Here is a 25,822-nt window from a genome sequence, read left to right as displayed (position 1 = left end):
TCTGACATAAGGTCACCCACACTTCTGGGTCTTACCACATCCTCTTAGACAGCTCATCGTGGCTGGGCTGGCTGGGACAGTCAGGACTCCAGACGCTCACACTAAAAGAGGGATGGGAGTCGAGGAGTCACTCCACTCCTCTGTAGGGAGCTGGCCGCGAGTGGGTGAGCAGGAGCGTGCGCGCGGATCCGTGCAGCGCCCAGGGCGGCTGTGCGAAGCCGCCACAGCCTGCGCGCCCCGGCGATTCTCCACCCTGGGGCTCGCCTGGCCGCTTCGTTCCTCTTCTTTCCACCCGCAAAGCGCGCAAGCCCTGCAGAGTCAAACCTGGCGCATCCTCAAGCCTCCAGGGGGAAACGTGACTGAGCCCCGCATCACGTGTGCAGAAACGGCCTATAGTGTCCGAAGGATGCCACCTAGTCGCAGGCCCAGCGGCGCCACGGACAGCGACCGCGGTTGTCCAGGTCGCGCCCCGTCCCTGCCCGGCCCAGCCCATCCCCGCGCCCCGCCGCGCCCCGCCCCGCCCCCGCGGCCCGGCCCCCAGCGGCCAGCCTCCCGCAGCCCCGCCCCCGCCGCCCCAGTACCCGCCCCTCGCGCCTTCGTTTATTTCTCTGCGCGCAGGGACCGGCTGCTGCTTCGCCAGAACCACGCGATTGCTTGCTGTCCCAGCGGCGCCTGTTCATCGCCGCCGCCATGCCCGGAGGTCTGCTTCTCGGGGACGAGGCTCCCAACTTTGAGGCCAATACCACCGTCGGCCGCATCCGTTTCCACGACTTTCTGGGAGACTCGTAAGTGGCCACCGCGTAGCCCTGCCCTGGCCTTGGTTGCGCCTGGACTCGGAGGTGCCTTCCCTATTTCTTCTCCCTTCCGTCCTCCCTGCCGCTCAGCCCCCTGCGCCGCTCGCCCCCTCCCCCGCACCGGTTTCCGCGCGCGCCAGGCCGTGTGGCCCCTGCTCAGCGTCGGCTGCGCCCCCGGGAGCTGGCACCCCTTCAGCCTGCCCTGCGCGAGCCACTGGATCCCTCCAGGCCTCCCCGCCTCCGGCGTGGCTGGGCAAGGCCACGCCAAGGTGGGGGATGGGGAGGACAAAATTGGGTTCTGCAGGTTCTGGAAACTCACTGCCCGTGGGAGGGTTTGTTGTCCGTTGAACTCGTCTTAGTAAACTGCAGGTAGCGTGGTCAGGCCGAGGGCGCAGGGGCGGGTCGGCATTGGCGATCACTTCCCCAGTCTAGTGCCCAGGGTCGCACCGCCCTCCCTCCCACCCTCCGTTCTGGAATTTGCTCCCTGGGGAGGATGGGTGTCTGAAGCCAAAGTCGGAGGACACCGCTGCTGGCTATATGTTACAGGAAGGCCAACGTATTATCTGAGGGTGCAGGGTATTTGCAGGCTTCTGGGCACAAAATGTGAAATTTAAAACCACTAGCTGCCTAATAGGTGGCCGAAAGACTTTTTGTCCAGACCCTCCTTCAATGACCAAGATATGATTTGATAACAGCTTTAGGAAGAGCCAAGAACACTCTGTGTAGGTGTGCCTTCAGAGATTCCAGAACTTGCAACGCTTAGAGGGAAGGACTTTCTGACGCCGTTCAGCTGTAGTAGCCTATTCTTGCTAGTGATGGCCGTTCCAGGCTCCAAGACACGTGTACTCCCCAACTTTGAGACTCTTTTGTTTCCCAGTGGCTTGCGCCTCACTGTCCTCTCCACTTTCTGCCTTGCTTCCAGCACATAAGCTTTCTGATGATAGCCAAATTGATGACCTGTGATCTGACTTGGCAGTTTTGCCATTATGAATAGGAGTAGTGAATCAGTGTTGCCTTTTTTTTTTTTTTTTTTTTGGCGGCTCCTGGATTAGCAAACTGGAAGTTGCTTAGTTTTCATCAGAAGCATTCCAGGCATGTCTAGTTATATTATGGTTCTGGAGTTCTAGTGGTCCTACTACACTGTGAGGCTCCGAGGTTTGACGACAGTTCTTCCCCAGTTTATATCCTTTTTATGTACAGTATCCAGGGAGACAAAAGAGAGAGGCTTATGAAATTAATCAATGATTGGACAGGGCTGTGCAGAGAACCAGGGAGAGATTCTTACACATCATGTGCCTACCTGGACCCTTACAACCTCTTACGTCCCTTTTCTAGCCACTGAATAGAGGAAAAAGCTTTGTGAAAGATAGGACTAGGCCAGAAAAAGGTTGAAAAATGGAATATTCAAACCTTGAACGCAGAAAAATACTTTAGAAATACAGCTTATGGCCAGTCTTATACTTAGGATCTAGGTAGTAGTATTTCTCCAGTAATCCTTGGGATTTTTAGAGTTGTATTCCTTCCCATTTCTGCCTGCAGCCCTCACCTCCATGAAACATAAACTATTTCCAGAACTCTTAGCTTGTGTAGATTAAATATTAGCATAAAACGTATTTACTGTTCCAACAATTAGAAATGTTGTCGCTTTTTAAGCTAACCATACTTTTTTGGGGTTTCGTTAATGTTTATTAGCCTCTAGATCCATCTAGATTTGATCAAAAGTGGTACTTTATCAGCCATAGTTAGGAACACGATAAAAATATCTGCATTTATTAACTAATAGACAAGTCTGCCTAGGATCAGGCGTAGTATTCCCTACCTTACCAGGAAGAGAAGTTTGAGCCTTTTATATGTTTATGACGTGGATTTTTGCCTGATTTTTCCAAACTCTATTCTGTATATGATCCCAAGTCAGACTGTCAATTTTTGATCCAGGTATTTTTGAGGAGAAAAAATTAAAATATCTTTCTCTACCTTACCCCGATCATTGTAAACAACTAAAGAGGTGGGGTGCTACATTGGGTGAGTTTACTGGACCTTATCACTGTTTCTGTAAGTGGTAGAAGTAGCTTCTTCATAGCACATCTTCACTACGCAAAATATGTGTTTTCCGGGGTCTTCTGGGGCTTAGTAAATGGGAACCATTCTCTTGAAGGAGGAAACCTTTTGTCTTTTGAAAATGGGTAAGAAAGAAAACGGGAGAATGTCACTGAATTACTCTTAAGTGCAGCAGTAGGAAGACTTAGAGGGAAAGGAAGGCCAAGGTGAGACATTCTTGGAGTTTATCCTACTTGTAGCCACGAGGTAAACTGGAGTTTCACTTCTGAGGGAGGGAAGGACGTGAACTGGCTTAAAACCAGTTCCTTTCGCATGATTCAGCAAAACAGTCTCTGCCGACTGACAATGGAAAAAGAACTCCTAACTTTTCTAATTCATCCTCCCTTTAACAATACAGGAGGAAACGCCCTGTTCCATTTCTTCTCAACTTTTGGAGACCTTCTGTTAAGTCTCATCTAACCATTAAATAGATTGTTTTCCATAGAATCTAAGGCCTGGATTTTACTCGTAGTGATATTATCTACTTCAAAAGATATACTCTATGTTCTTCCTTTTGCCCTTCATAATAAAGTGAACATAGTGCACACCTCCACAATCTTAAAAAATATATATTAGCTTTCTTCCCAGTCTTGCCATAGGGCCCTCCATCCTTTTCGTAAGAAGATCTTTTTCCTTCTTGAAACCTTGGGAGTTGAGTGGAAGCTGTAAGTGGGAAGGAGGTGCCCTTGTCTTTGCTTGTTCTCTGTACTCAGGGAAACTTCGGAAAGGTCAGCTTGGCATCTAGGCAAGATTTAGTTATCTACTAGTTTAGGATCCTGCCTAAATCATCTGGTTTAGGATAGTTTAAGTTGATGGGGATGTGGAGAACTGAGTGTTCAATTTTCCTTTTCAGTTGAAAGAGTAGTTTCTGTTGCCAAGGAGAAGGAAATGGTACTTCAGCTTTCTTAGTGGCCCCTTGAAACGTGCTCAAAACTATAAAATCTTAGACAATGATGACTTAGATCTTAGTATTTACCTAAGAATTTGCTATTGTAGAAATCTACATTGTAGGCTATCAAAATTCTACCTGCTTGGTCTGAAGAAAGAAGAAAAACTGCAAATGAAGAGATAGGTAAAACTGTTAAGGTGATACTGTTTTGTCAGAGTATAAATATTGGGTGTCCTGTTTGGCAGGTTAGATCAGTAAAGTGGTTTTACAAGATTTTGTATCCACTTGCTTCGAAGAAACCAAGTGTCGACTTCAATTTTTACATATAAATAGAGGATAGAAACCTATTTATTTCAGATTACATAATCTGTTTATTATTGTAGTCAGGCATTTGTTTGGATTGAGAGCATACTGGGACATCCATTATTGGAGCTGAATGTCATGGTCTGTGCTAGAAAAAAATGTAGAAAAGGATAAGAAGAAATAATTAAGTTTTTTCAGTAAGCTACTTGGCTTGAACAGCACAGATTTTATTAGCCAAAAAGGAGTCAGGGTGGCACCATAATTATTAAAGGAAGCAACACCTTAAAATTAGTCTTTTTAAATATGTGTCATCTTGAATTTCATATCTTTGATTAAATCGGGCTATAAGCATAGGCTTCTCTAGAGGTAAGTAGATTGAAAAGCATTCCTCAACAGAAAAGTTTAGAAGTAAATATCGTCATAAGCATTCATTTAAAAAAGAAAGCCTGTTTTTGATTCAGAAGTTGTGACTTTTCATTCTCTGTGATGTTGGTGATAACTCTTCATTCAACTGTGACCTTGTTTTTCTTCCTTTCAGATGGGGCATTCTCTTCTCCCACCCTCGGGACTTTACCCCAGTGTGCACCACAGAGCTTGGCAGAGCTGCAAAGCTGGCACCAGAATTTGCCAAGAGGAATGTTAAGTTGATTGCCCTTTCAATAGACAGTGTTGAGGACCATCTTGCCTGGAGCAAGGTTAGTATCAATTGGCATGAACTTTGAGCCTGAGATTATAGGTCAAGTTATAAATTATAGAGTCCTTGGTTTTTGAGGTTAAGGTACAAGTAAGCTTTAGGTTCAAAGTTCACTGATTATTTGAAAATTTCAGTTGAACCACACAGTGATCACATTGCTAAATCCATTGGTCAGTCAATTCTCAGACCTCATCTTGGCCTGCCAGCAGCATTCAACCTAGGTGATCACTGTTTTCCTTTCTTGGCTTCTAGGACACCACATCCTAGCTGTTCCTGCTCACTGATTCTTCATCTCCCAACTCCTAATTTATGCTGAAGTTACCCTGAACTTATTTCTTGGACCTCCTCTCTTTTCTGTCTGTACTCTTTCCCTTGGAAATGCCTTTAAATACCATCTATGTGCTGTGGTTCTCAAATTTTCATCTCTAGGCCAGACGCTTCGAGGTTCATATAACCACTGCCTACTTAGCATCTCTCCTGGGATGTCCAGTCATCTCAAACCTAGCATGTCTAACTAGGCCTCATTCTTAAATCCAGAGTTTTATTCATCTAAGCTAATGGCAACTGCATTTTTATAATTGTTCACGCCCCAAATCCAGGAGCCATTCTGAATTCTTCATGTTTTTTCACATCATAACATCTGATTTATCCTCAAACTTGTCAGCTCTACCTTCAAGATATGTCCTGTATCATGGATGGAAGACTGACTCCCAAGGGATCTGTGTGACTTACCCTCACCTCTTTTGGGTCTCAACTCACAGGACATTTCATCAAAGCCTTTCTTGTCCTCATTATCTAAAATGATAACTCCTTTTCACATTCACTATCCCCTCCTCCTCAGCACTCAAATACTCTGCATATTACCTATTTAGTTTGTTTCTTCCTAGTAGAGTGTAAACTCAGCAGGAACAGAGACTCCTGTTTTGTGCACTGCTGGAACGATGCTCACTACTCAGTACGTCTTAGGTGATCAGTCAGTATTTGTTGAATGAATTAAGTGAAGGAAATACCTACTTTTAGCAAAAGAATTTACTTGAACAATAAATTTGGTGGTCTGAATTTACCTTTAAAACATTTTAAGGACTTCACTACAACATGCGGTTAAGTAATAATGGTAACTACTTTTTGAGGGATGTATACTAGAAACTATGTCAAGCATGTGTAGTTGAATAAAAGATGTATTGACTTGTGAGTTAGGGATCTGTGGCTGCATCCTATAGCAGTTAACACTAGTTAATCCTAAATATCTGAGACTAGAAGAATCATGTGTAGGAGAAAAAAGAAGGGCAGTTATCTATCTTGAAATAGAATTTTTTTCATTCCTTACATTTCTCAGTGAGTGGTAACTGTAGTTTTCACTATCATTTTTCATTTTCATTTTTGCAGTTGAGAATACTTTTTTCACTTAGAAACTTGGAGGGACTTGCCCAAGACTGCCCAATGGCAATGAGATTTGAATCTCAAATCAATGTTCTTTTTAATACAAGATGATAAAAAGTAGGATTTAGCCTAATTTAGGATAGAATAAAGCCAAATAATTTAGGATACTTTCTTTGGTGTTCATGGGTGTAATATAGTGTCCATCATGCAAGTGGCAGAGTAGAGAATTAGTGCATAGCAATAATTAAAGTGACATATTGCCAAAGGAGGTGTTTGTAGCCCATTATAGAATAGCTTTTAAAGTATAGAAGCATACACAGGTTTATTTTACCCTGAGCTTCTGCCTTAGAAGTTTTCACAATTGTGATTACATTGAATAGGAAAAAAGTCTGAACTACCAGAAGGAGTGCCCAAACTTTGACATACACCTGATATATAATAATCTGCCTCTAGCATGAGACTATATTAATTATTATTTAGCTCTGGTGACTTAATAGGCAGCCAGTGACAACAGAAAGTTAAGATGATAAAATGAAGGAATGTTAGAATGTGTTGTCATCCAGGAGCCTGAGGCAGGAGAATGGCTTGAACCCAAGAGGTGGAGGCTGCAGTGAGCTGAGATCGTGCCACTGCACTCCACCTGGGCGACAGAGCAAGACTCCACCTCAAAAAAATTAATAAATAAATAATAAGAATTTGTTGTTATCCACTTCAGAGCTCATCAATGCCACATTTGTTACATCTCTGTTGAGAAATCCACAATGGTTTTGTATCTGCTATGCCATCAAGCTCCTGTTTTACTTTCAAGCCTACACATAATAGACCTGATTCCAATTTTAAATCATTTTTTCCATTATTTGCTAAACTCTATCCAACTAAGTTCTTCACTCTCCTATCAATAGTTTATGTACAGAGTTGCCCACATGTTTCATTAATATCGTTCCTGGACAAGTGCACTAGCTCACACTTATAATCCCAGCACTTTGGGAGGCCAAGGCAGGTGGATCACAAGGTCAGAAGTTCAAGACCAGCCTAGCCAAGATAGTGAAACCCCGTTTCTACTAAAAATACAAAAACAAATTAGCTGGGTGTGGTGGTGGGCGCCTGTAATCCCAGCTATTCAGGAGGCTGAGGCAGAGAATTGCTTGAACTTTGGAGGCAGAGGTTGCAGTAAGCCGAGATTGCACCACTGCACTCCAGCCTGGGTGATACAGCAAGACTCTGTCTCAAAAAAAAAAAAAAAAAATTTTATATATATATATATACACACACACACACACATATGTGTGTGTGTGTGTAGTTCCTGATCCCTAGAATGCCTTTCTTTTCTCTGTGAAAAATCTTACCCATCCTTCGAGGGCCCAGATAGAAGTCCTATTCTTTTCTTGAAGCCTTTTCTAACTCTTGGAGTCCTACAAATGGGAGTGTTCAGTACTTCAGCATTTACCGTCCACCTTTTAACATTAGTCTTGCATTTGCTGCTGCTTCATGCTGGAATCATCTCTAACCAAATTAGAAGTTCCTTTGAAGGCAGGAGCCATGTCTTACTCATCTGTATTCCACATGTACTTACCATAATGCTTAGCCCACCTTAAGTGCTATATCAATGCTTAATCAAATAACAAAACTAAATTTTTTTTTCTCCAAAAGCTTCCAGGGATAGAAAAAGTAGAAATAAATGGATGAATAAAGTTTTACTAGGGAAGGAGGGAGGCATATCATTTTTCCTTAGTTCAGACTTGAAATGCTTTGTTTTCTGTTTGCATTTCACCCTAGTTTAGGTTTACCTCTGCCTTTTCACCCATTTATTTTTGACTTGTCCTTCAAGTATATATTCAACTCTCCATTCTTGTGTTTGCTTTGTTTTGTGATTTTTTGTTTGTTTGTTTTTTGTCATTTCTTACTATTTGTCTTGTAACTTAACATCTGAGTCAGGGTGCTTTTGAGGCAGGGACCAGAGCTATAAGATTTTCTTTACATATGGTATTATTTCTAGATGTGATGGATTTAACAAACCTGTTGTATCTGATGGTTTTTACAGTATTTGGGTATCCAGAGGTGCCTTGTATTTGGATGTAACTAAATTATTGCAATGTTAAAGGGGTTGCTGCTGTTTTCTCATGGCAGTGGAAGCATGCTGAATTTAAGAGAACTGGGCATGAAAATGGCTTTGGTCCATGATTACAACCTAAGTACTGTACTCTGCTGTTATTCCCGGCAATAATTGGAATGAAAAGTGTTGATTTACTCACTTTTTAAAATTAAAATTGCTTAAATAAAATTACTGTGATTTGGACCTCTTTCCTGTCTTGCAAGGTGATGGCTGTTAACTGATGAAATTCAGAGCATGTGTTAAGTTTAGATTCCTCTTTCCCCTTTTACTTGTGTTTCAGGATATCAATGCTTACAACTGTGAAGAGCCCACAGAAAAGTTACCTTTTCCCATCATCGATGATAAGAATCGGGACCTTGCCATCCTGTTGGGCATGCTGGACCCAGCAGAGAAGGATGAAAAGGGCATGCCTGTGACAGCTCGTGTGGTAGGTCATACAAATTCATTTTGTAGTCAGCATAACTGATCAGGCTGTATGTCCATGTAAATGCTCGTACCAGCTAGAGGAGATAGGGGAGTATCTACAATTATGAAATAACTGTGTATTGGCAACAATATCACTGATTATCTGTAATGCTGATGCAAAGTGGCTGAAATTTTCAACTAAATTTTTCAACTGCTTAATTCATAGTTCATGGAAATCTACAAAAAAAAAAAAAAAAAAAAAAAAAAAGTTGTTTATCCTAAAATGTCCTCCAGAATTGAGAAACCTTTTCATAGCTCTCCTGACCACCCTGTCTTTAAAGTGATTGGCCATATCCTTCTTCATAAGGCAGCTCTGTTTTTAAATTTGTATTTGTTCTGTCCTCTGTCCACTAGAGAACAAACCCGATCCCTCATCTGAATAAATGCACAACTATTCAAGGAACAGTATCAACTCCCATTAGTATTATTTTTATGATAGTCATCCTCAATGGACATAGCCTTTCCTGGATTAAATTTGCATATCAGTTTTTCTTACTGGGATAGCCAGAACCAAATGGAATTCCCTTCTAAGTTTAGGAAATAACAGAGAGAAGAAAATTACCTGTATTCCAGCCATCCACATTAGCAGTTGGTGTATCCTTTTGGTGCTTTGTTTTTGTCTTGTTTTTATACCCTTGAAAATTATTAATGACTGCAGAGCTTTCTAAGTGGCTTTAATATCAAAAACACTCAAAGAACTCTTCCTATTTATGCCTTTCTGTGCTTTGCAGGTGTTTGTTTTTGGTCCTGATAAGAAGCTGAAGCTGTCTATCCTCTACCCAGCTACCACTGGCAGGAACTTTGATGAGATTCTCAGGGTAGTCATCTCTCTCCAGCTGACAGCAGAAAAAAGGGTTGCCACCCCAGTTGATTGGAAGGTAAAGATGTTTTTAAAAAAAAAGCAGTTTCTGTACTTGCCTGAAGGGCCAGTCTCTAAAGGGCCAACTTCAAGGTCTGTGTTACCTGGATCTCTGTTTCTAGCACGCAAGTACACTGGGAGGGTTTTTCCTCATGACTGAGTTCAAGATTTGCTCACAGGCCCTTTTCAAGGTCTTATAACTAACACCTTTTATGTACAACACAAACTCTATATGGCTTTCTGACTTTTAGATAATTTGGAAAAATTATTGGTCAGAATGATTCCTTTTCCTAATAGAAGGTTTAAAAAACACACACACACTTTTATCTAACCCTTCCCTGATGGCACAGTATTTATCACACAATCTTGATTTACCATTTCTGTTAAGTCATGGATATAAAAATACTGGTGTATTAATGTCATTAAGTATTTCATTTCTCTTAAGCTTCATTCTTTTAAACCTGTGCTAGAATTCTCCAAAATTTGTTGATACACTTTTAATCTTTAAGACATGGATAACATCACAAGAGTATCTTAACAGTGCTACATTTTTAAAATAATGCTAACCTGAATACCAGGTTTTGTTTTGGTTTTTTCTGACAGACAAATCACTTAAATTCTGTATCCACTAGTTAATTTATTATTACTTATTTATGTACTTATTGAGCACAGATAGTAGTGAACTGGGGAGATAGCAGTGAACAATAGAAGGTCCTTGCCCTCATAGAACTTCCTTTCCAGTGAGTGGAGACAAACAGTAAACAAGTTTATTAAGTGGTAATAGCAGGTGCTGCAGGGAAGAATCAAGCACAGATGGGGAGAATAACAGTACAGAGGTGGGAGAGTGACTGTCAAGGAATGCCTGTCTCTGAAGGGACTTTTGGGAAGAAAGACACAGAGAAGATGTGACCAAGGCATATGTATTTGTGAGGGACGAGCACTACAGGCAGAAGGAGCAGTTAGTGCAAGAAGCTGGGCCTACAAATGAGCTTGGCATGTTGGAGGAATACAAGGAAAGCTAGCATGCCTGGAGCAGAAGCCGCAAAAGGTGGGGTGAGGGACAAGAGACGAGAGGAGGCAGGATTCCATCACACAGGGCTTGCAGGCCATGATACTCACTTAGAATTAAATGTGAAGTGTGGTGGCCGGCTGTTACTGGGTTTAAAACAGGGCTGTTTCTTGTTAATATGGGGTAACTACTTTCCCGCCAAAAGTGCCAAAGATCAACTTGGAAAACAAAATCCTCAAAGAGGGGAAGAGTGAAGAACACTTGATTAGTCTCATTAGCACCTGTGGCTACTTTTCTAAAGTTAATTCATGAAGGCCTTGAAGCTTCACTATGAGATTGAATTTCACCATTCTCAATGTCTTTCAATAGGATGGGGATAGTGTGATGGTCCTTCCAACCATCCCTGAAGAAGAAGCCAAAAAACTTTTCCCGAAAGGAGTCTTCACCAAAGAGCTCCCATCTGGCAAGAAATATCTCCGCTACACACCCCAGCCTTAATTCTCTTGGAGAAGTTAGTGCTGTGAGCCAGAGGATGTCCGCTGCCAATCATGTTTTCCTGCAGCAATTCCATAAACACATCCTGGTGTCATCACAGCCAAGGTTTTTAGGTTGCTATACCAATGGCTTATTAAATGAAAATGGCACTAAAAGTTTCTTGGGATTCTTTACTCTCTGCCTTCACCAGCAACCAATTCCATTCATACATCAACACTCTACTGGTTCTGTTTGAAATATGTTCTGTATTTAAAACTCAAATCTTGTTGGATCTCTGCAGGGCTTGTGACCAATGAGGTCATATTGGTTGATGGTTGAGAAAGCTTGCTTCACTCTGCATCAGAGAATGACTATCAATTTTTTTTTAACTATCCTATCACGTCCTCTCTTCTGTCACCCATTTTGAAGAGTGGCAGAACTTGAGGTTCAGCTTCCTCTGTAAATATCCAAGTATAAAACCCAGGAATTTCTAGAATAACCCAGATGTGCTTTAATATTCTTTTAATATGTTTTGATCACAACTCGGGGAAAAAAGCTTTTTAATTCTGTACCTTTCTAGTAGATAAGTGAAGAGCAGGGGAAGAGACCTTTAAATATTTTGCTATAAAAATGTGTGATAAGTTTCTATCAAAATGGGGAGATTGCAGAAAAGGCTTCCCTTGGCTTCCAAGGATGTGTAGCAGGTGTGAGGAATGCTAGTGCCATGTGCCTTTCACAAAGAGTTTGCATTTATCAGTCTGCTTTCCGATGATATATACATGAAAGAGTACACCATGTGAAGAGAAGAGAGAATGGTTGAAAATGTTGTATTATAGAACTCTTGCAGTGAGTTGCTATTTTCTAGATTTTACTTTTTAGGGAACAAAATAAAATCCTTTGTTAAAACTGGGTCAGAGAATTCTGTTGTCACATTTTGAAGTATCAGCTTAGACTTATGTCCTGAAGGGCAGAGGCTTCCTTCTTCCTAGGATTGGCATGAGTAATTTCTTCCAAAGACAGAATTTATATAAGATTTTATTATATAAGATTTTATATAATTTTATATGTAAGATTTTATATAATGAAAATGGAGGAACAGCTGAAGAACGTGTGATGTCACAACATGTCTTGGTCCACTTTGCTCCTTCATGTTACTTGCTTGGATCCTAGAGTCCCATGATGTTATAATCCCTGGTATAAAGAGCTCTCCTAACCTAATGCCTTAATGGGATTGCTGGGTATAGGAATGTGAACCTCAAAGATAATGGTACATCTGTGCTTTTTGCTGCTCTGAACTAATAGTCTCTCAGACTTTGATCATACTCTACTAGTAAGTGCTAGGTTTAGAAAAGGGTGTCCCGTTTACGGTGTCTTAGTCTGCTTGGGCTACAATAGCAAAAATACTATAGACTGGGTGGATCAAACAACAAACATTTCTCACAGTTCTGGAGACTGGAAGTCCAAGATCAAGGCGCTGGTAAATCCTGTCTGGCAAGGACCTGCTTCCTGGTTTGTAGTTAGCTGCCTTCTTGTTGTATCCTCATATGACCTAGAGAGGGATCATCACTCAAGGTCTCAGAAGGTCACTAATGACATTCATGAAGTTCCACCCTCATGACCTAATAATTACCTCCCAAAGGCCCTACATTCAAATACCATCACACTGGGGATTAGGCTCTAACATAAGAATGTTGGCGAGACACATTCAGTCCATAGCACCTGGTATGGTCCTTTGTATGAAACCCCCTCCCTTTTTTTTTTTTCTTTTTTTGAGACAGAGTCTCACCCTGTCCAGACTGGAGTGCAGTGACGCAATCTCGGCTCACTGCAACCTCTGCCTCCCAGGTTCAAGCAATTCTGCCTCAGCCTCTCGAGCAGCTGGGACCACAGGCGGGCACCACCATACCCAGCTAATTTTTGTGTTTTCAGTAGAGATGGGGTTTCACCATATTGGCCAGGCTGGTCTCAAACTCCTGACCTCGGGAACCACCTCCTCGGCCTCCCAAAGTGCTGGGATTACAGGCATGAGCCAGTGCGCCTGGTCGAAACCTCTATATTTTTATTGAGTAGAATAATGTAAAACGAGCCCCAATGCCATGTGCTAGATAAGTCATTAAGCCTTTAGTTTCCTTGATTTCTCCACATGTAAAATTTGAGTAACACTAAGAAGATCGAGAATGTAGGTAGAAATTCCAATTCTGGGGAATGCTGGTTTGAGACAAGAGGGCTAGCTAGTTTCCTGCTCTCATTCCTCTGCAATTCAATATATTTTACCCTGAGCATGGTGTCATGCACCTGTAGTTCCAGCTACTTGGGAGGCTGAGAGCAGGAAGATTGCTGGAGCACAGGAGTTCAAGTCTAACCTGGGCAACATAGGCCCAGTCTCTTAAGTAATTAAATGCTCTCTGTCCTCTTACAGCAAATCTGACTATCCCCAGCTTCTGTTGTTTCCCTAGCTGTCAGGGTGCTCACTGCTCTCTTCTCTTCACTTTGATATTTGCCGCCTTTTGTTCTTGTCTCTCTCATGGAGAGTCTGGCTTCACCTTTTTTATGGTGATAGTTCAAAGTTTAAATCTCCAACATTAGTTACTCAGATTTGAATCTTGTTTACAGATGGATGGAATTTGCTGTTTAATTTGCAAATTCTAAATGGAACTCATCAACGTTTTCTCCAACCTCAAACCTATCTATTACCCCTCTTACCTCTTATTCAGCCTTGGTGTGTGTTTGGCTATATATACTATTCTACCTGTATAGATGATGTCAGTATAAAAATGCTGAAAGAGAGCTCAAAGAAAATGGGTCACGTACCCTCAAATTGAATTCTGATTCTGTCACTAAGCAGCCATGAAGCCATGAGACCTTGTGCAAGTATTCTTTTCCAGACATAAAATATTACCTAATGAATATGCATTTCCAGGGTAGAAGTGTTCCTTAAGTACATTTTTAAATACAGTCATGCATTGCTTAACGACAGGGATATGTTCTAGGAAAAGCACCACTAGCCAATTTCTTTGTTTTGTGAACATTACATAGAGTATACTTATACAAACCTAGATGGTATATTTTATTTTCTATATATTTTATCATATTGAAAACCAAATGTCCCAGCATCATTACTGAATATCAGTCATTTCCCTACTTGATCTGCGGTGCCAACATCAAGTGCAATATATTAGGTTTCTATAAATGCTCCGTTAAACACTTATGAGAACACTGTCATATATGTGGTCCATCATTTGTCTGAAGCACTGTTATGTGATGCATGACTGTAACACTATTAGGTGGGGAAAGTAGAGTCCCCTTATGAGAATTGCTGCCCTCAGTTTTCATAGAAAATTTTCATTATGCATCCAATGATTTATTTATAGGAAGTGAATTAATGTATGACTACTGCAGCTATGAAAGAAATACAACTTGAGAGGCAGTCTATGTGACCAAAGAGTTGGGAAATGCTTTGGCTAGTCTTCTAAAGTGTACAGTCTTCTAAGGTGACCAAAGTGATAGACTTGTGATTCCTTTGTTGTCGTCTCATCAAAAGTCTGATCTTACCCCCAACCTCCAACCAAAAGATAGGGATCTGCAGTGAGAAGCTCAGCAAAGGGATTAGAAGCCAGAATGGCTGTACCTAAATGGCCAAGTCAGGATGCCAATTACTGGGTGCAGTGAACTGGCTTAGGGATTTACTCCCTCACATCCATTTGACCCTTCCTCTTTGAAACAATGCAAATGGAGGAAATGCTGACAACATTGATTCTAGCTGAATGGGCATAGCATTTAACTAGTTAAAAGGCCATTGCTACCCTCTTGTCATTCAGAAATGGCCATGTAATTCGCTTCTTGCTGATGAGACACAAATAAGAGGATTGTTGGAGGTTTCTAGAATTCTTTCCCACTCTGGAGAGCAATTGTAAGCACTTGTTTGTCTCCCACTGGATATACGCAAGAAAACATGAAGCACTAATTGCGGCTGGTAGCTGTCGTACCACCTAGGAGTAGTGAATCAGCCGTAGAATGAGGCTGAAAAGGTGAACAGCAGAGTGGAGAGAAAGAAAAACTCATATTTGATGACCTTCACTGAGTCTACCAACCACAAACATGTCCTACCTCTTAACTTGCATTGCATAAAATTAAAAATTTCTTTAGTATTTAAGTCTGAGTTGGGTTTTCTGGTACTTGCAGCCCCTCAGTATCCTAACATACGCTTGCAATGAAGTATTATCCTCTAGTTGTCTCAAATATATGGTGATGTACTGCCTCCTAAACAAACAGACATATATTTTCTTCTACTTCTATATCACCTATACTTGTGGAACTCAGGCTTCAATCTGCAGTAAACCACCTGAGGAGCACACTAAAATGCGGAGCCCAGAGGCCTACCCCCAGGGATTGATTCCGTAGGTGGCTATAAATCCATTTTCTTTAACTTTAAAACAATATTTTAGACACAGGGTCTCACTATGTTGCCCAGGCTAGTCTCCAACTCCTGAACTTAAGAGATTCTTCTGCCTCAGCCTCCTGAGTAACTGGAATTACAGGCACATACCACCACACCCAGCTCACGAATTCACTTTTGACAACCCAGGTGACTGTGACACAGAATACAACAAACACTGCTGTTGTTCAACCGATATCCATTCCCCTTTTAAGCCTTACTAAGAAGACCAAGATTTCATAAGGGTAAGAAGGTGAGGTGCCGGTTCATCTCAAGGTGAATTTTGAAATAAGTGTGGCCATGTGACAGTTCTGGCCTAGGGTCAGGTCCCTTCCTAACTGAAAAGGCAAAGCCTCATTAGGAGAAAGCTCCTGGAAAACAGTTGGGAGGCCTGGTGTTAACAGGTGTTGTTTTGCCACCGTGAGGATAAATATCACAAGCCAAGGATAAAGGAGAAGTAGGCTACAGGAACCCTGGGTCCGTAAAAACATCCTCAAGCAGCCGCACCACTCCTGTCCGCCTATTTCCAGACATCCAGTTAAACTGGAAAGATGGACCCCTATGTGGTGATGCCATTGTGGTCAGGTTTCCGTAATGTTCAGAAACACCTCATATTTGTTAACATACAGATGCTCCAAGGAGCACGCTGAGAAATACTGCCTTATTAAGCTAGGTATCCAGAAGTTTCTTAATGGTTTGAACTTGACTTCTTCTCTTGTATTCCCTTCTATTCTTACCTCTGTCAGAGGTGTGTGAACCACAGCAACTCCATCTTAAATAGGAGCTGGGTAAAATGAGGCTGAAACCTACTGGGCTGCATTCCCCGACAGTTAACGCATCCTAAGTCACAGGATGAGATAGGTCAGCACAAAATACAGGTCCATAAAGACCTTGCTGAGGAAACAGGTTGCAGTAGGCCAGCCAAAACCCACCAAAAGCAAAATGACAAGAGTGACCTCTGGTCATTCTCGCTGCTACACTCCCACCAGTGCCGTGACAGTTTACAAATGCCATGGCAACGTCAGGAAGTCACCCTATATGGTCTAAAAATGGGATCCACCCCAGTTTAGTGTACCATCAAGAAATAACCATAAAAATGGGCAACCGTCTACGGAGTAACCATTCTTTTATTTCTTTACTTTCTTAATAACTTGCTTTCACTTTGCACTCTGAACTCGCCCTGAATTCTTTCTTGCACAAGATCCAAGAACCCTCTCTTGGGGTCTGGATCTGCACCCCTTTCCTGTAACATATTTCTGGTGACCACAAAGGGACTATCGTGCAGAAACCCTGACCAACGGCTACCTTTGCGTAAGTAGTGGGGTCCTGTAACATCTTTCTGGCAACAGGGGAAGTGACTGTACTGCAGAAACCCCCGACCCAAAGGCGAACTTTGGGTAAGTGGTGGGGTCCAGTAACATCTTTCTCACAAACCACAAAAGGGACGATACTGAGGAGACCCCCCCCAAACCCAAGGAAAATAGACTGCAGCAATGATTGGATGACTTGGGGTAAGCAGTGGGGTACCCAGGTAAAGAATGGAATTGGGTTAGAGGTCCCCCTTAGGGGAATTAAGAGTCTCTCCAAAGACTGAGTAGGTTAAAGGCCCCTCTTAATAAAAGGCAAGGACGCTTGACTGACCTTGGGTTACAGGCCCAACTTAGGAGGGTTAGAATCCCTTCTAAGATTTAGGGGGTTGGTTAGAGGCCCCTCTCAGTAAAGTCCCTAAGAACAGGTTTGGCACTATGGGATGTTAACTGCTATTCTCTTTGGATTAATCTGCCTTGTACTCTTTGCTGACAGCTATGGGTGACAGGATTAGGCATGTACAGGATCATGGGACATGGGGAGCTTTTCCCCTGCTAAAAGGGGAAACTTGAGAGCTAATGGGACTGCTGGAAAAGACTCCTTTGCTACCAACAAGCGGCCGCCTGGACTTTTTCATTGTCGGAGGGAAAAAGTGGGTTTCCCTGGCTTCCCTAAGCCTTCACCTTCCCCACCCTGCCACAGGCAATACCTTCCTTCTCTACCTCCTTTTTTTTTTTTTTTTTTTTTTTTTTTTTTGAGACGGAGTTTCACTGTTTCACTCAGACTGGAGTGAAGTGGTATGATTTCGGCTCACTGCAAACTCCACCCCCTGGGTTCAAGCGGTTCTCCCGCCTCAGCCTCCCTAGTAGCTGAGATTACAGGCACCCAACACCACGCCTAGCTAATTTTTGTATATTTAGTAGGGATGGGTTTTCGCCATGTCGACCAAGCTGGTCTCAAACTCCTGACCTCAGGTGATCCATCTGCCTCGGCCTCCCAAAGTTTTAGGATTACAGGTGTGAGCCACCGCTCCCGGCTCTACTTTTCCCTTCCTATCTTTTATTCAGGGCAACCATCTTGCCCAGAGACCACATGTTGAAACTCCAAGTCAGAGGTTGGATTAAAGATGACAGGGCCCATTTGGGGGCAAATTTAAGCCTTGCCAGTTTGATATTGGGTGCTAAGCAGAGTGGCTAATGTCTATGTTTTATCACATGTATTTTGCTCTGGTCAGAATGAAAAAAATAATTTTCCTTTATGATGCGGCTTGGTCCCTAGGGCAGTGGTGCCACAAGCCAGATCACTAGGGCCACTCAGGGAAAGGGAAGCCAGAAGCCTGGCATGCCAGCAAAAGGGTAAGCATTTCCGGCCAGTTAGATTTCTGGCTTCTCTCTCTCTGTGCAAACGGTTAAATGAATGATAAAAAACAAATGAAACAAACACAGTGTTTATCTCCTCTGTAAAGTTTCGATTAATGTGAAAAAGAATTCTAAGGCTAGTCTTAAGCTGATGTATTTTGTAGTATAAATTTGTTTTTCTGTGTCGAGGGGTACCTTCAGGATAAAACATGGACCTAGAACACCTGTAAGCCTGCTTTTCAAGACCCAGCAGGCTGGTCAGTAGCAAACTGGACTGCAGTTCCCTAAAACAAACAAAAAAAAAAACTAGATAAAGTCTCCACCTTGTTTTATGTCCTTGGGAGCCTGACCTTTTAACTATGTGGCGGTACTTTCTTTTGGTCTCCGCCTTCAGGGAACAGGAATTTTAGGGTTCATGTCACAGTTAGCTTTAAAAACCATATTAAATAGTTAAAAGTCTTCGCAAGCTCAAAATTAACTATTCTAAATTCCTGGGAAAGGAAACGGAGGCCGCCCTGTGCTGTAGCTCAGTAACAAAGGTTTTTGCACTTTCACAGTGGTGATCCAGGTCCATTTCCCCACCCAGGAAGTAAGTTGTTTCTGGTTTAATATCTGCACGACCTTGTCTATTCTGTTCTCCTCCAGGGACTGTCTTAAATTTTCCTTTCTCTAACCACCTGGGAGGTTACCTTTGGTAAAGTTCAAAAGCTAGAAATATTGGCTGTTTGGCATAAGAAATTCTAAAAGGACTTTTGAGTGCTATGGTTAAAATCAGTCTAATTAAAAGCAGATATTCAAGCTCTAACAGCCTGGACTCCTTGGGAAAAGAGGCACCAGAGACCAGTTGCCAGGCCCTGTTCTTCCAAGGGCTCCACCCTAAAGCCAGTAATCCAATTAAGAAACTTAAAACTTGGCAAATGAAAAATTTTACAACTACTGTAGTAATCTTCTGTCTTTCTGTGTAGCTATATATGTGTTGTGTGTAATGTTTATATAAAAGAACCCTAATTAATTGGCTTAAACATAAATAAACACTTAAATATTTTGAAAGCAAAATAAAAACTGTAATGCCTTTTAGTTCATGTAACTTTAGTAATTTTGGGGAAATAAAAACAGTTTTAAAATGATTGATAAAAACATTTAGTCTAAATCATGCAGATCAGATATTAAGTTTGCTAAATGCTTTAAGGTCATAAACAGCTTCTTTGACTTTTAAAAATTGTTCAATTTACCTACCTTAAAGCCATTAGATTCTAGATATGGCTTGGGGACATGTGAAATTAGCCATGTCCCCTACCTATACAAAGAAGATTATTAAAAAAGAGATTTTATATAAAAAAGGATCTCGTGTGATAAATTCTTGCCCTAAAGTTAAATGACTGGTTGTTTAAAAGGAAGAATATTTAGGGCAAATCAGAAAGTCCAAGAATGTCTTAGATAGTCTGTGTAAATTGTGAAAGATTTGTGAAAGGGAATTTATGCAAGAAACATTGTACAATTCAAAGGTTGTTAGGCCTCCTAAATGCTTCATAAAATGCCACTATGACTCCTACTGTACAACTTGCCTGCTTTACTGCTAGATAAGGCATGGGAACATGTGGAGTTAGCCACACCCCTAGCTATGCTGGAGAGTCAGCCCTTATCTGCACTTCTGCCTGGTGTGTCCTAGGCTAGGCTCCACACCTAGCATACAATTCAAATTGCTTACTAACCAGGGCTTTCACCAAAAGTAAAAGTCACTAAAAGTTAACATTTAAACATGTAATTGAGACTATTGAAGAAACACTTTTACCTGTAAGGTGTGCAAGGAAAGTAAAATGTATTTTTGGTAAAAGATGACAAAAAGGCATGAGAATGTAGATTTTTTTTTGCCTAAAGGGTTAAAGAATTGTTTTAAGTAAGACAGAATAAAGCTAAAGGTTTAAACAGTTGTAAAAGGTTTGTAAAAAAATAATTATAAAAGAGAGTCTGTGTGTGGACATTGGCTGAATTAAAGGGATATTATTCAGTTTTTCTATAAATTAAACATTGGAATAAAAGCACAACAGGCTTTTCTTAGAGCAAAACCGTGCTTATGATCTGCTCTTTAACAAAAACTTGTAAAGGGTTATAAAAGGCTTATGAGAATCTTACCTTATGGTCAAACTAAGATTGGATGGATTTATTTATAAGGTTTTATTAAGAATTGGGTTTGACATAAATAATGCACTAATGCAACAGTGACATTTGGTTTATTCGGTACAAAAGTCATAAAGGAAGTATTGTCAAATATAAAATGGTGTTTGGTTTTCTTTGGGCTGTATTTTCGTAACTGTGTTATTGGTATATATTCCAAAATTATGGGAAACTCCTATAACTCTGATATGACTTAGTGTACATTATCAGTAACAATTATAATTGTTACACAAAATCACTGTATGCCACAGAGGTAACAAATTTCCTTGTCAATTGTTTCTTTGACTGTGGCTGCCCTAAAACATTTTGTAAGCCACAGACAATTGTTAACTTGTTTTAATCCTCTTCAGAAGGTGGTTTATAATCAATTATAGAACTCTAACAGGTGTTCTTAAATGCAGGTTTTTCTAATAACTTTGGAGATTGTAACATTAGAATAGAGAAAACACCTTTTAGAACTCTCATGAAGAGCTGGACTGTTCATGAATATAAAATAGAACAGGTCTTAACTAAATTAACTGAACCAATGGAAGACTGAAGTAATCCTTTTAACTTTGCTTAAAATGTTGCTGATCCTTTGTTTTGTTTTTCAGAGTCAAGGAAACTTTTCTTTTGAGCTTTTCTATTTATAGCTTTTAGCAATTGAGTAAAATATACTACTGTGAACAAAATTTGGAGTGTATTTGTTTCTCTCTACCTGATTTCTCCAGAATTTGGAAACTAGTTGTGAGTATTCTAACTTATGGCAATATAGTTATTTGCATAAGTACAATCAGAATCTGTTTTCTTTTGTAAAAGGGCACAATTAGAGAAACTGGTTATTTTACCAAGGCTTTTATTGGAATGGTGTGTTTTCCTTTAAGGAATTAAAATTAATGTGTAGAGCCAGTAAAAGCCCTTTGGGGAACTGGCCTCATACCTTGCCTACACAGTCCCTGTACAGGGTTTCTGACTTGTGGTAAGTAAATGTCACTTTCTATCAAGTCCAGTAGAAGTAGAAGTAAGTTATCTTGGGACTGCAAGAGGAAAGAAACTTACCCAACTCATAGGTATTAGAGGGTACAAACCCATGGCTGGACTCAGCTTTTAAAAAGTCTTATCTGAGATTCCTTATAAAACAGAGTTCTATCAAAGCCAATTTAAAAACCTATGTGAAAAATAATTATTCTTGCTGCACTTTATACAAATAATCAGGCCAAGTATAATAAAGTAAATCAGTCTCACCATGATTTGTCTTTAGTAAAAATGGATAACTGGAGAGAGAAATATTATGTTTCAAGAACTATGGGACACTTGTTATTAAATTCTAGTCTCATTAGTTGTTTCTGTTTCTGCAATTTAGGCTAACCCTGCTTACTCCTGTGAACCAACCAGTAATCTCTGACTGTTGCTCAGAAAAAAACAAGAGGATGGGTAATATAAAAGTCTGGATCAGTATTCTAATTCTGGGCACATTACAACCAACTAACCCTATACCAGCTTAGCTCTAAAAGTTGCCCAGTTCATGAAAAGCCTTCTAATTTAGTTTACTTAGAATATAACTTTACTTATTTTGCCTTACTCTTGTGGAATATATTACTGTTATATTCTTTGTGTAGGAAAACAGAACAAGCCTACTAAATGTTTCTTTCTTTTTTTTTTTCTTTTTTTTGAAATGGATTCTCGCTCTGTCACCCAGGTTGGAGTGCAGTGGTGTGATCTCAGCCCACTGCAACCCCTACCTCCCGGGTTCAAGTGATTCTCCTGCCTCTACCTCCTGAGTAGCTGGGACTACAGGAGCACGCCACCATGCCTGACTAATTTTTGTTTTATTAGTAGAGATGGGGTTTCACTATGTTGACCAGGCTGGTCTCAAACTCCTGACCTCATGATCCACCCACCTTGGCCTCCCAAAGCGTTGGGATTACAGGCATGAGCCACCATGCCCGGCCCTAAATATTTTCTTAAATTAAACACTTATTAATCTTTCAGATATCACCTTTTGTCAAAATTCAAGAATTATGAATGAACCTTACCATACTGATGCTTTCTTACTAAACTCCTCTCCACCCTGAATGCAAGAGATCCTCATAGTTAGGCAAGAATATCATCACCCCATTCAACCTGAAAAAGCTACAGAAGATGGATCTTCATCCCTCTGCAACCCTCAGGATTAAGGTTTCCCCCTCCTTTTATAAAAGGGAGGAGGAAATGTCAGAGACATGTGAACCAGAGCAACTCCATCTTAAATAAGAGCTGGGTAAAATGAGACTGAAGGTTACTGGGCTGCATTCCCAGATGGATAAAGCAATCTAAGTCAGAGGATGAGATATGAGGTCAGCACAAAATACAGGTCATAAAGACCTTGCTGATAAAAACAGGTTGCAGTAAAGGAGCCAGCCAAAACCCACCAAAACCAAAATGGCGACAAGAGTGACCTCTGGTTGTCCTCACTGCTACACTCCCACCAGCACCATGACAGTTTACAAATGCCATGGCAACATCAGGAGGTTACCGTCTATGGTCTAAAAAGGAGAGGCATGAATAATCCACCCCTTGTTTAGCATATCATCAAGAAATAACCATAAAAATAGGCAACCAGCAGCCCTGAGGCTGCTCTGTCTATAGAGTAGCCATTCTTTTATTCCTTCACTTTCTTAATAAACTTGCTTTCACTTTGCACTGTGGACTCGCCCTGAATTCTTTCTTGCATGAGATCCAAGAACCCTTCTCTTGGGGTCTGGATCTGACTCCCTTCCTGTAACACCACTATTATGGTTTTCTTCTAACGTATTATGTATTCCTTTGAGTCTTGTTGAGATGAAAAGGAATAATGGGTTCTAATAATAAACAGTCAACCATAAAACTCAACTTTATTTGATTTTTAAAAATAAAATGAAAGGTGACATCAAACAGTACTATGCAATATGAGAATATTAATTTCTCCTAAATTTTACTGAAAGCAAAAGTTACTTACTGAAAGTTACTAAGATTGTGGAATATAATTCAGTTTTTCAATATTTACCAAATTGGGAAGGGGAGAACAGCTACACTCTGGAAAATATTAGGGAGGCACTAATTATAACAATTTCACAAATGAAAATTACAGATTCTATGCTTTAGATAGTAACATATCGGTTATACAATACTTTTTATAATGCACTATGTTAAAATTTGCTCTTAGCTGGAAACAGGGTTTCATTTGATAAGACATATATTTCAGTGTATTTTATATTATCCCGAAGAATTTTTTAACATTTCAAATATAATGCAACTACTTAAAATTAAGAATTTTTACAGCAGTCCATCCATTGCTTATAAAATAAATGCAGCAGTAACCTGTTTCAGTAGCTTCTAAGTAAACTCCTTGGAGATAATCCTTTAGTATTTGAGTGAGGAAAGTAGCTTGGTCTTTAACCTGACTCCACACATCATATTTGTATCATTAATACCCTTTTCTAAAATGGTATTCAGTTTTCAACTATAAAAGAAAGTCAAAAGTTAAATATTAGCCTATAAACATTTCAGGAAAAACTTCTTAACTGTTAAATGGAACCAGAAAACTTATGTAAGCATTTCTATTTTATTATCTGAAACATTCCTCCTAAAAGATCTTCATGTGAAGAATTTTGAGTGATGCATATAATTAGTTACATGTGCATCTCTACGCTGTCATCTTGTGAAGAGATACTACATTAATTCAATGAGAGTAGTCTATCAAAGGTGTGTTTAAGAAGAAGAGAAATGTTACAGAAGTTGAATTCCAATTAACTTTATGACTGATTGCAGGGCCACTGGAAACTCTTCTTGTAAATCAGAATGGGAATCTTCTTAAGTAATGGGGGCTGGGCAAGATAGTAACAAATGAGGAACTCAATTATTTGACTCTTAATTCCCCTTTGTGAAATAGGGTCCCTTTAAGAGAGAGGAGAGGAAGGCCCTGGGAGGGATGCCTAAAAAGAACAAGGTTACCTGGTTTAAAGGAACTATTGACCATAAATTTGGTCAATGCAACTTTCCTTTCCCCAACAAATACACGCAAACCACCTTGATTATCATAAATAACAGTGGCAGGACCAACATTGCTATTAGAAGGGTCTTTGGGCTGGGGATGAAGTGGGCCAAGGGACTTCTCTTGCTGTTTATGGCCGGGCGTGGTGGCTCACGCCTGTAATCCCAGCACTTTGGGAGGCCAAGGTGGGCAGATCATGAGGTCAGGAGGTCGAGACCATCCTGGCTAACATCGTGAAACCCTGTCACCACTAAAAATCAAAAAAGGTAGCTGAGCATGGTGGCATGTGCCTGTAGTCCCAGCTACTCCAGAGGCTGTGGCAGGAGATTTGCTTGAACCCAGGAAGTAGACGTTGCAGTGAGTCAAGATTGTGCACTGTACTCCAGCCTGGGTGACAGAGTGAAACTCCGTCTCAAAAAAAAAAAGCTGTTTATTTGGGATGACTTGGCACCTGGCTGGGAAAAGACTAAAGGCCCTTGAAGCCTGTGCTTAGCACCATCACTACTATCTGGCCCACTTCAGCATTTGCCTAGCATCCTATTACCCTGTCAGAGTCATCTGCTCTTCCACTCCACCCAGCAGTCTGCTCTGGCCCAAACAGGAGGCCTAATAGAGACCTCTAGAGTCATGAGTCTTGCAGGCTGCCTCACCACCACCAGACTTGTCTCTATTCTGTCCTGGTCCCATATGAAAGGCCCATGTTCCTTTTCAACTCTAGGCATGACTTCCAGCCTTCTCAGACTTCTCTAAATTGGTCCTGGTCACTGAAGAAAGAAGGAAAAGATGTGGGGGCAAAAATCTACATGACTCTCCATAACAAAATGTTTTGAAGTCTCTTGTTTTATCTTTAAAATTCATGCAAATTTGTCATCCTACTCGATAATAAGTTTTTTAATATAAAATGTTTTAAATAACCCGCTAGTTAAATGAGTGAACCTTTTTCTTTAAAAGATGCTCAAGTAAAATTGGTACTCTAGGAAGATGTCTATGATCAGCCTGTGACCCCACAAATTGCAAGCATAGCAATCTATACATCCAGGAATCCACACTCCAAAGGCAGAAGCATGGACATTTAGACTCTGGTGTCTACATGTGTGCATGATATATGTCCCTCCTCACCGCAAATTCCATAGATCCCTATTCTTTGACCTAAATATCAGTGAGGGGGGAAAAATGGGGTGGGGCAAAATTACGTCTTTCAAAAATACTCTGTAATTTTAATTTTTAAGTAATTCAGATGGGCTTTATTCCAATTTGTCCCAATTAATGAGTTGTAGCTAGGAGTGTCTTTTCTCACCACCTACATTTTGCTATTTTACCTCAATTTGTTTTAGCTGTATAGTTCAATATTTGCAGTAAGAAAAAAATATAATCAAAGTGTCAAGTTTATTACCTCATCTCTTGTCTTCCAGTCATATTCTCTCCCTGTTGTTCGAAGACCAGTGTCGACTGAGGTTAACCAAATCCGATCATTGAAC

General features: G+C 40.8%; 2 protein-coding genes across 4 annotated transcripts in view; one reads left to right on the top strand and one right to left on the bottom strand.

The window, feature by feature from the left end:
- Nucleotides 1–568: 568 nt before the first annotated feature.
- On the top strand, nt 569–11,988 carry PRDX6 (peroxiredoxin 6). 3 transcript variants are annotated; one of them, XM_025368730.1, is made up of 5 exons: nt 569–785; nt 4,622–4,778; nt 8,551–8,678; nt 9,532–9,613; nt 10,973–11,988. In XM_025368730.1, exons 1-5 carry the CDS (start codon nt 691–693, stop codon nt 11,099–11,101), a joined length of 591 nt encoding a protein of 196 aa, XP_025224515.1. In that variant the 5' UTR covers nt 569–690; the 3' UTR covers nt 11,102–11,988. The 3 variants fall into 3 exon arrangements, with proteins under 3 accessions (XP_025224515.1, XP_025224505.1, XP_025224498.1); XM_025368720.1 differs by having other exon boundaries at nt 8,551–8,694; nt 9,467–9,613; XM_025368713.1 differs by having other exon boundaries at nt 8,551–8,697; nt 9,467–9,613.
- Nucleotides 11,989–25,733: 13,745 nt separating this feature from the next.
- Nucleotides 25,734–25,822, bottom strand: part of SLC9C2 (solute carrier family 9 member C2 (putative)) — a 92,500-nt gene continuing 92,411 nt past the window's right edge. Inside the window, exon 27 of the mRNA XM_025399911.1 lies at nt 25,734–25,793. Coding sequence (XP_025255696.1) covers nt 25,734–25,793 — 60 coding nt within the window. The remainder of the gene's footprint in view (nt 25,794–25,822) is intronic.

Source organism: Theropithecus gelada, chromosome 1 (genome assembly GCF_003255815.1).
Source record: "Theropithecus gelada isolate Dixy chromosome 1, Tgel_1.0, whole genome shotgun sequence".
Classification (NCBI taxonomy): Eukaryota; Metazoa; Chordata; class Mammalia; order Primates; family Cercopithecidae; genus Theropithecus; species Theropithecus gelada.
The sequence above is the reverse complement of the archived record's forward strand: the minus strand, read 5'-3'. Positions and strand labels throughout refer to the sequence as shown.

Coding starts and splice junctions, on each gene's coding strand:
- PRDX6 (XM_025368713.1), top strand. CDS start 691: ATGCCCGGAGGTCTGCTTCTCGGGGACGAGGCTCCCAACTTTGAGGCC. Junction 786..4,621: donor CACGACTTTCTGGGAGACTC/GTAAGTGGCCAC, acceptor TCTTCCTTTCAG/ATGGGGCATTCTCTTCTCCC. Junction 9,614..10,972: donor CCACCCCAGTTGATTGGAAG/GTAAAGATGTTT, acceptor GTCTTTCAATAG/GATGGGGATAGTGTGATGGT.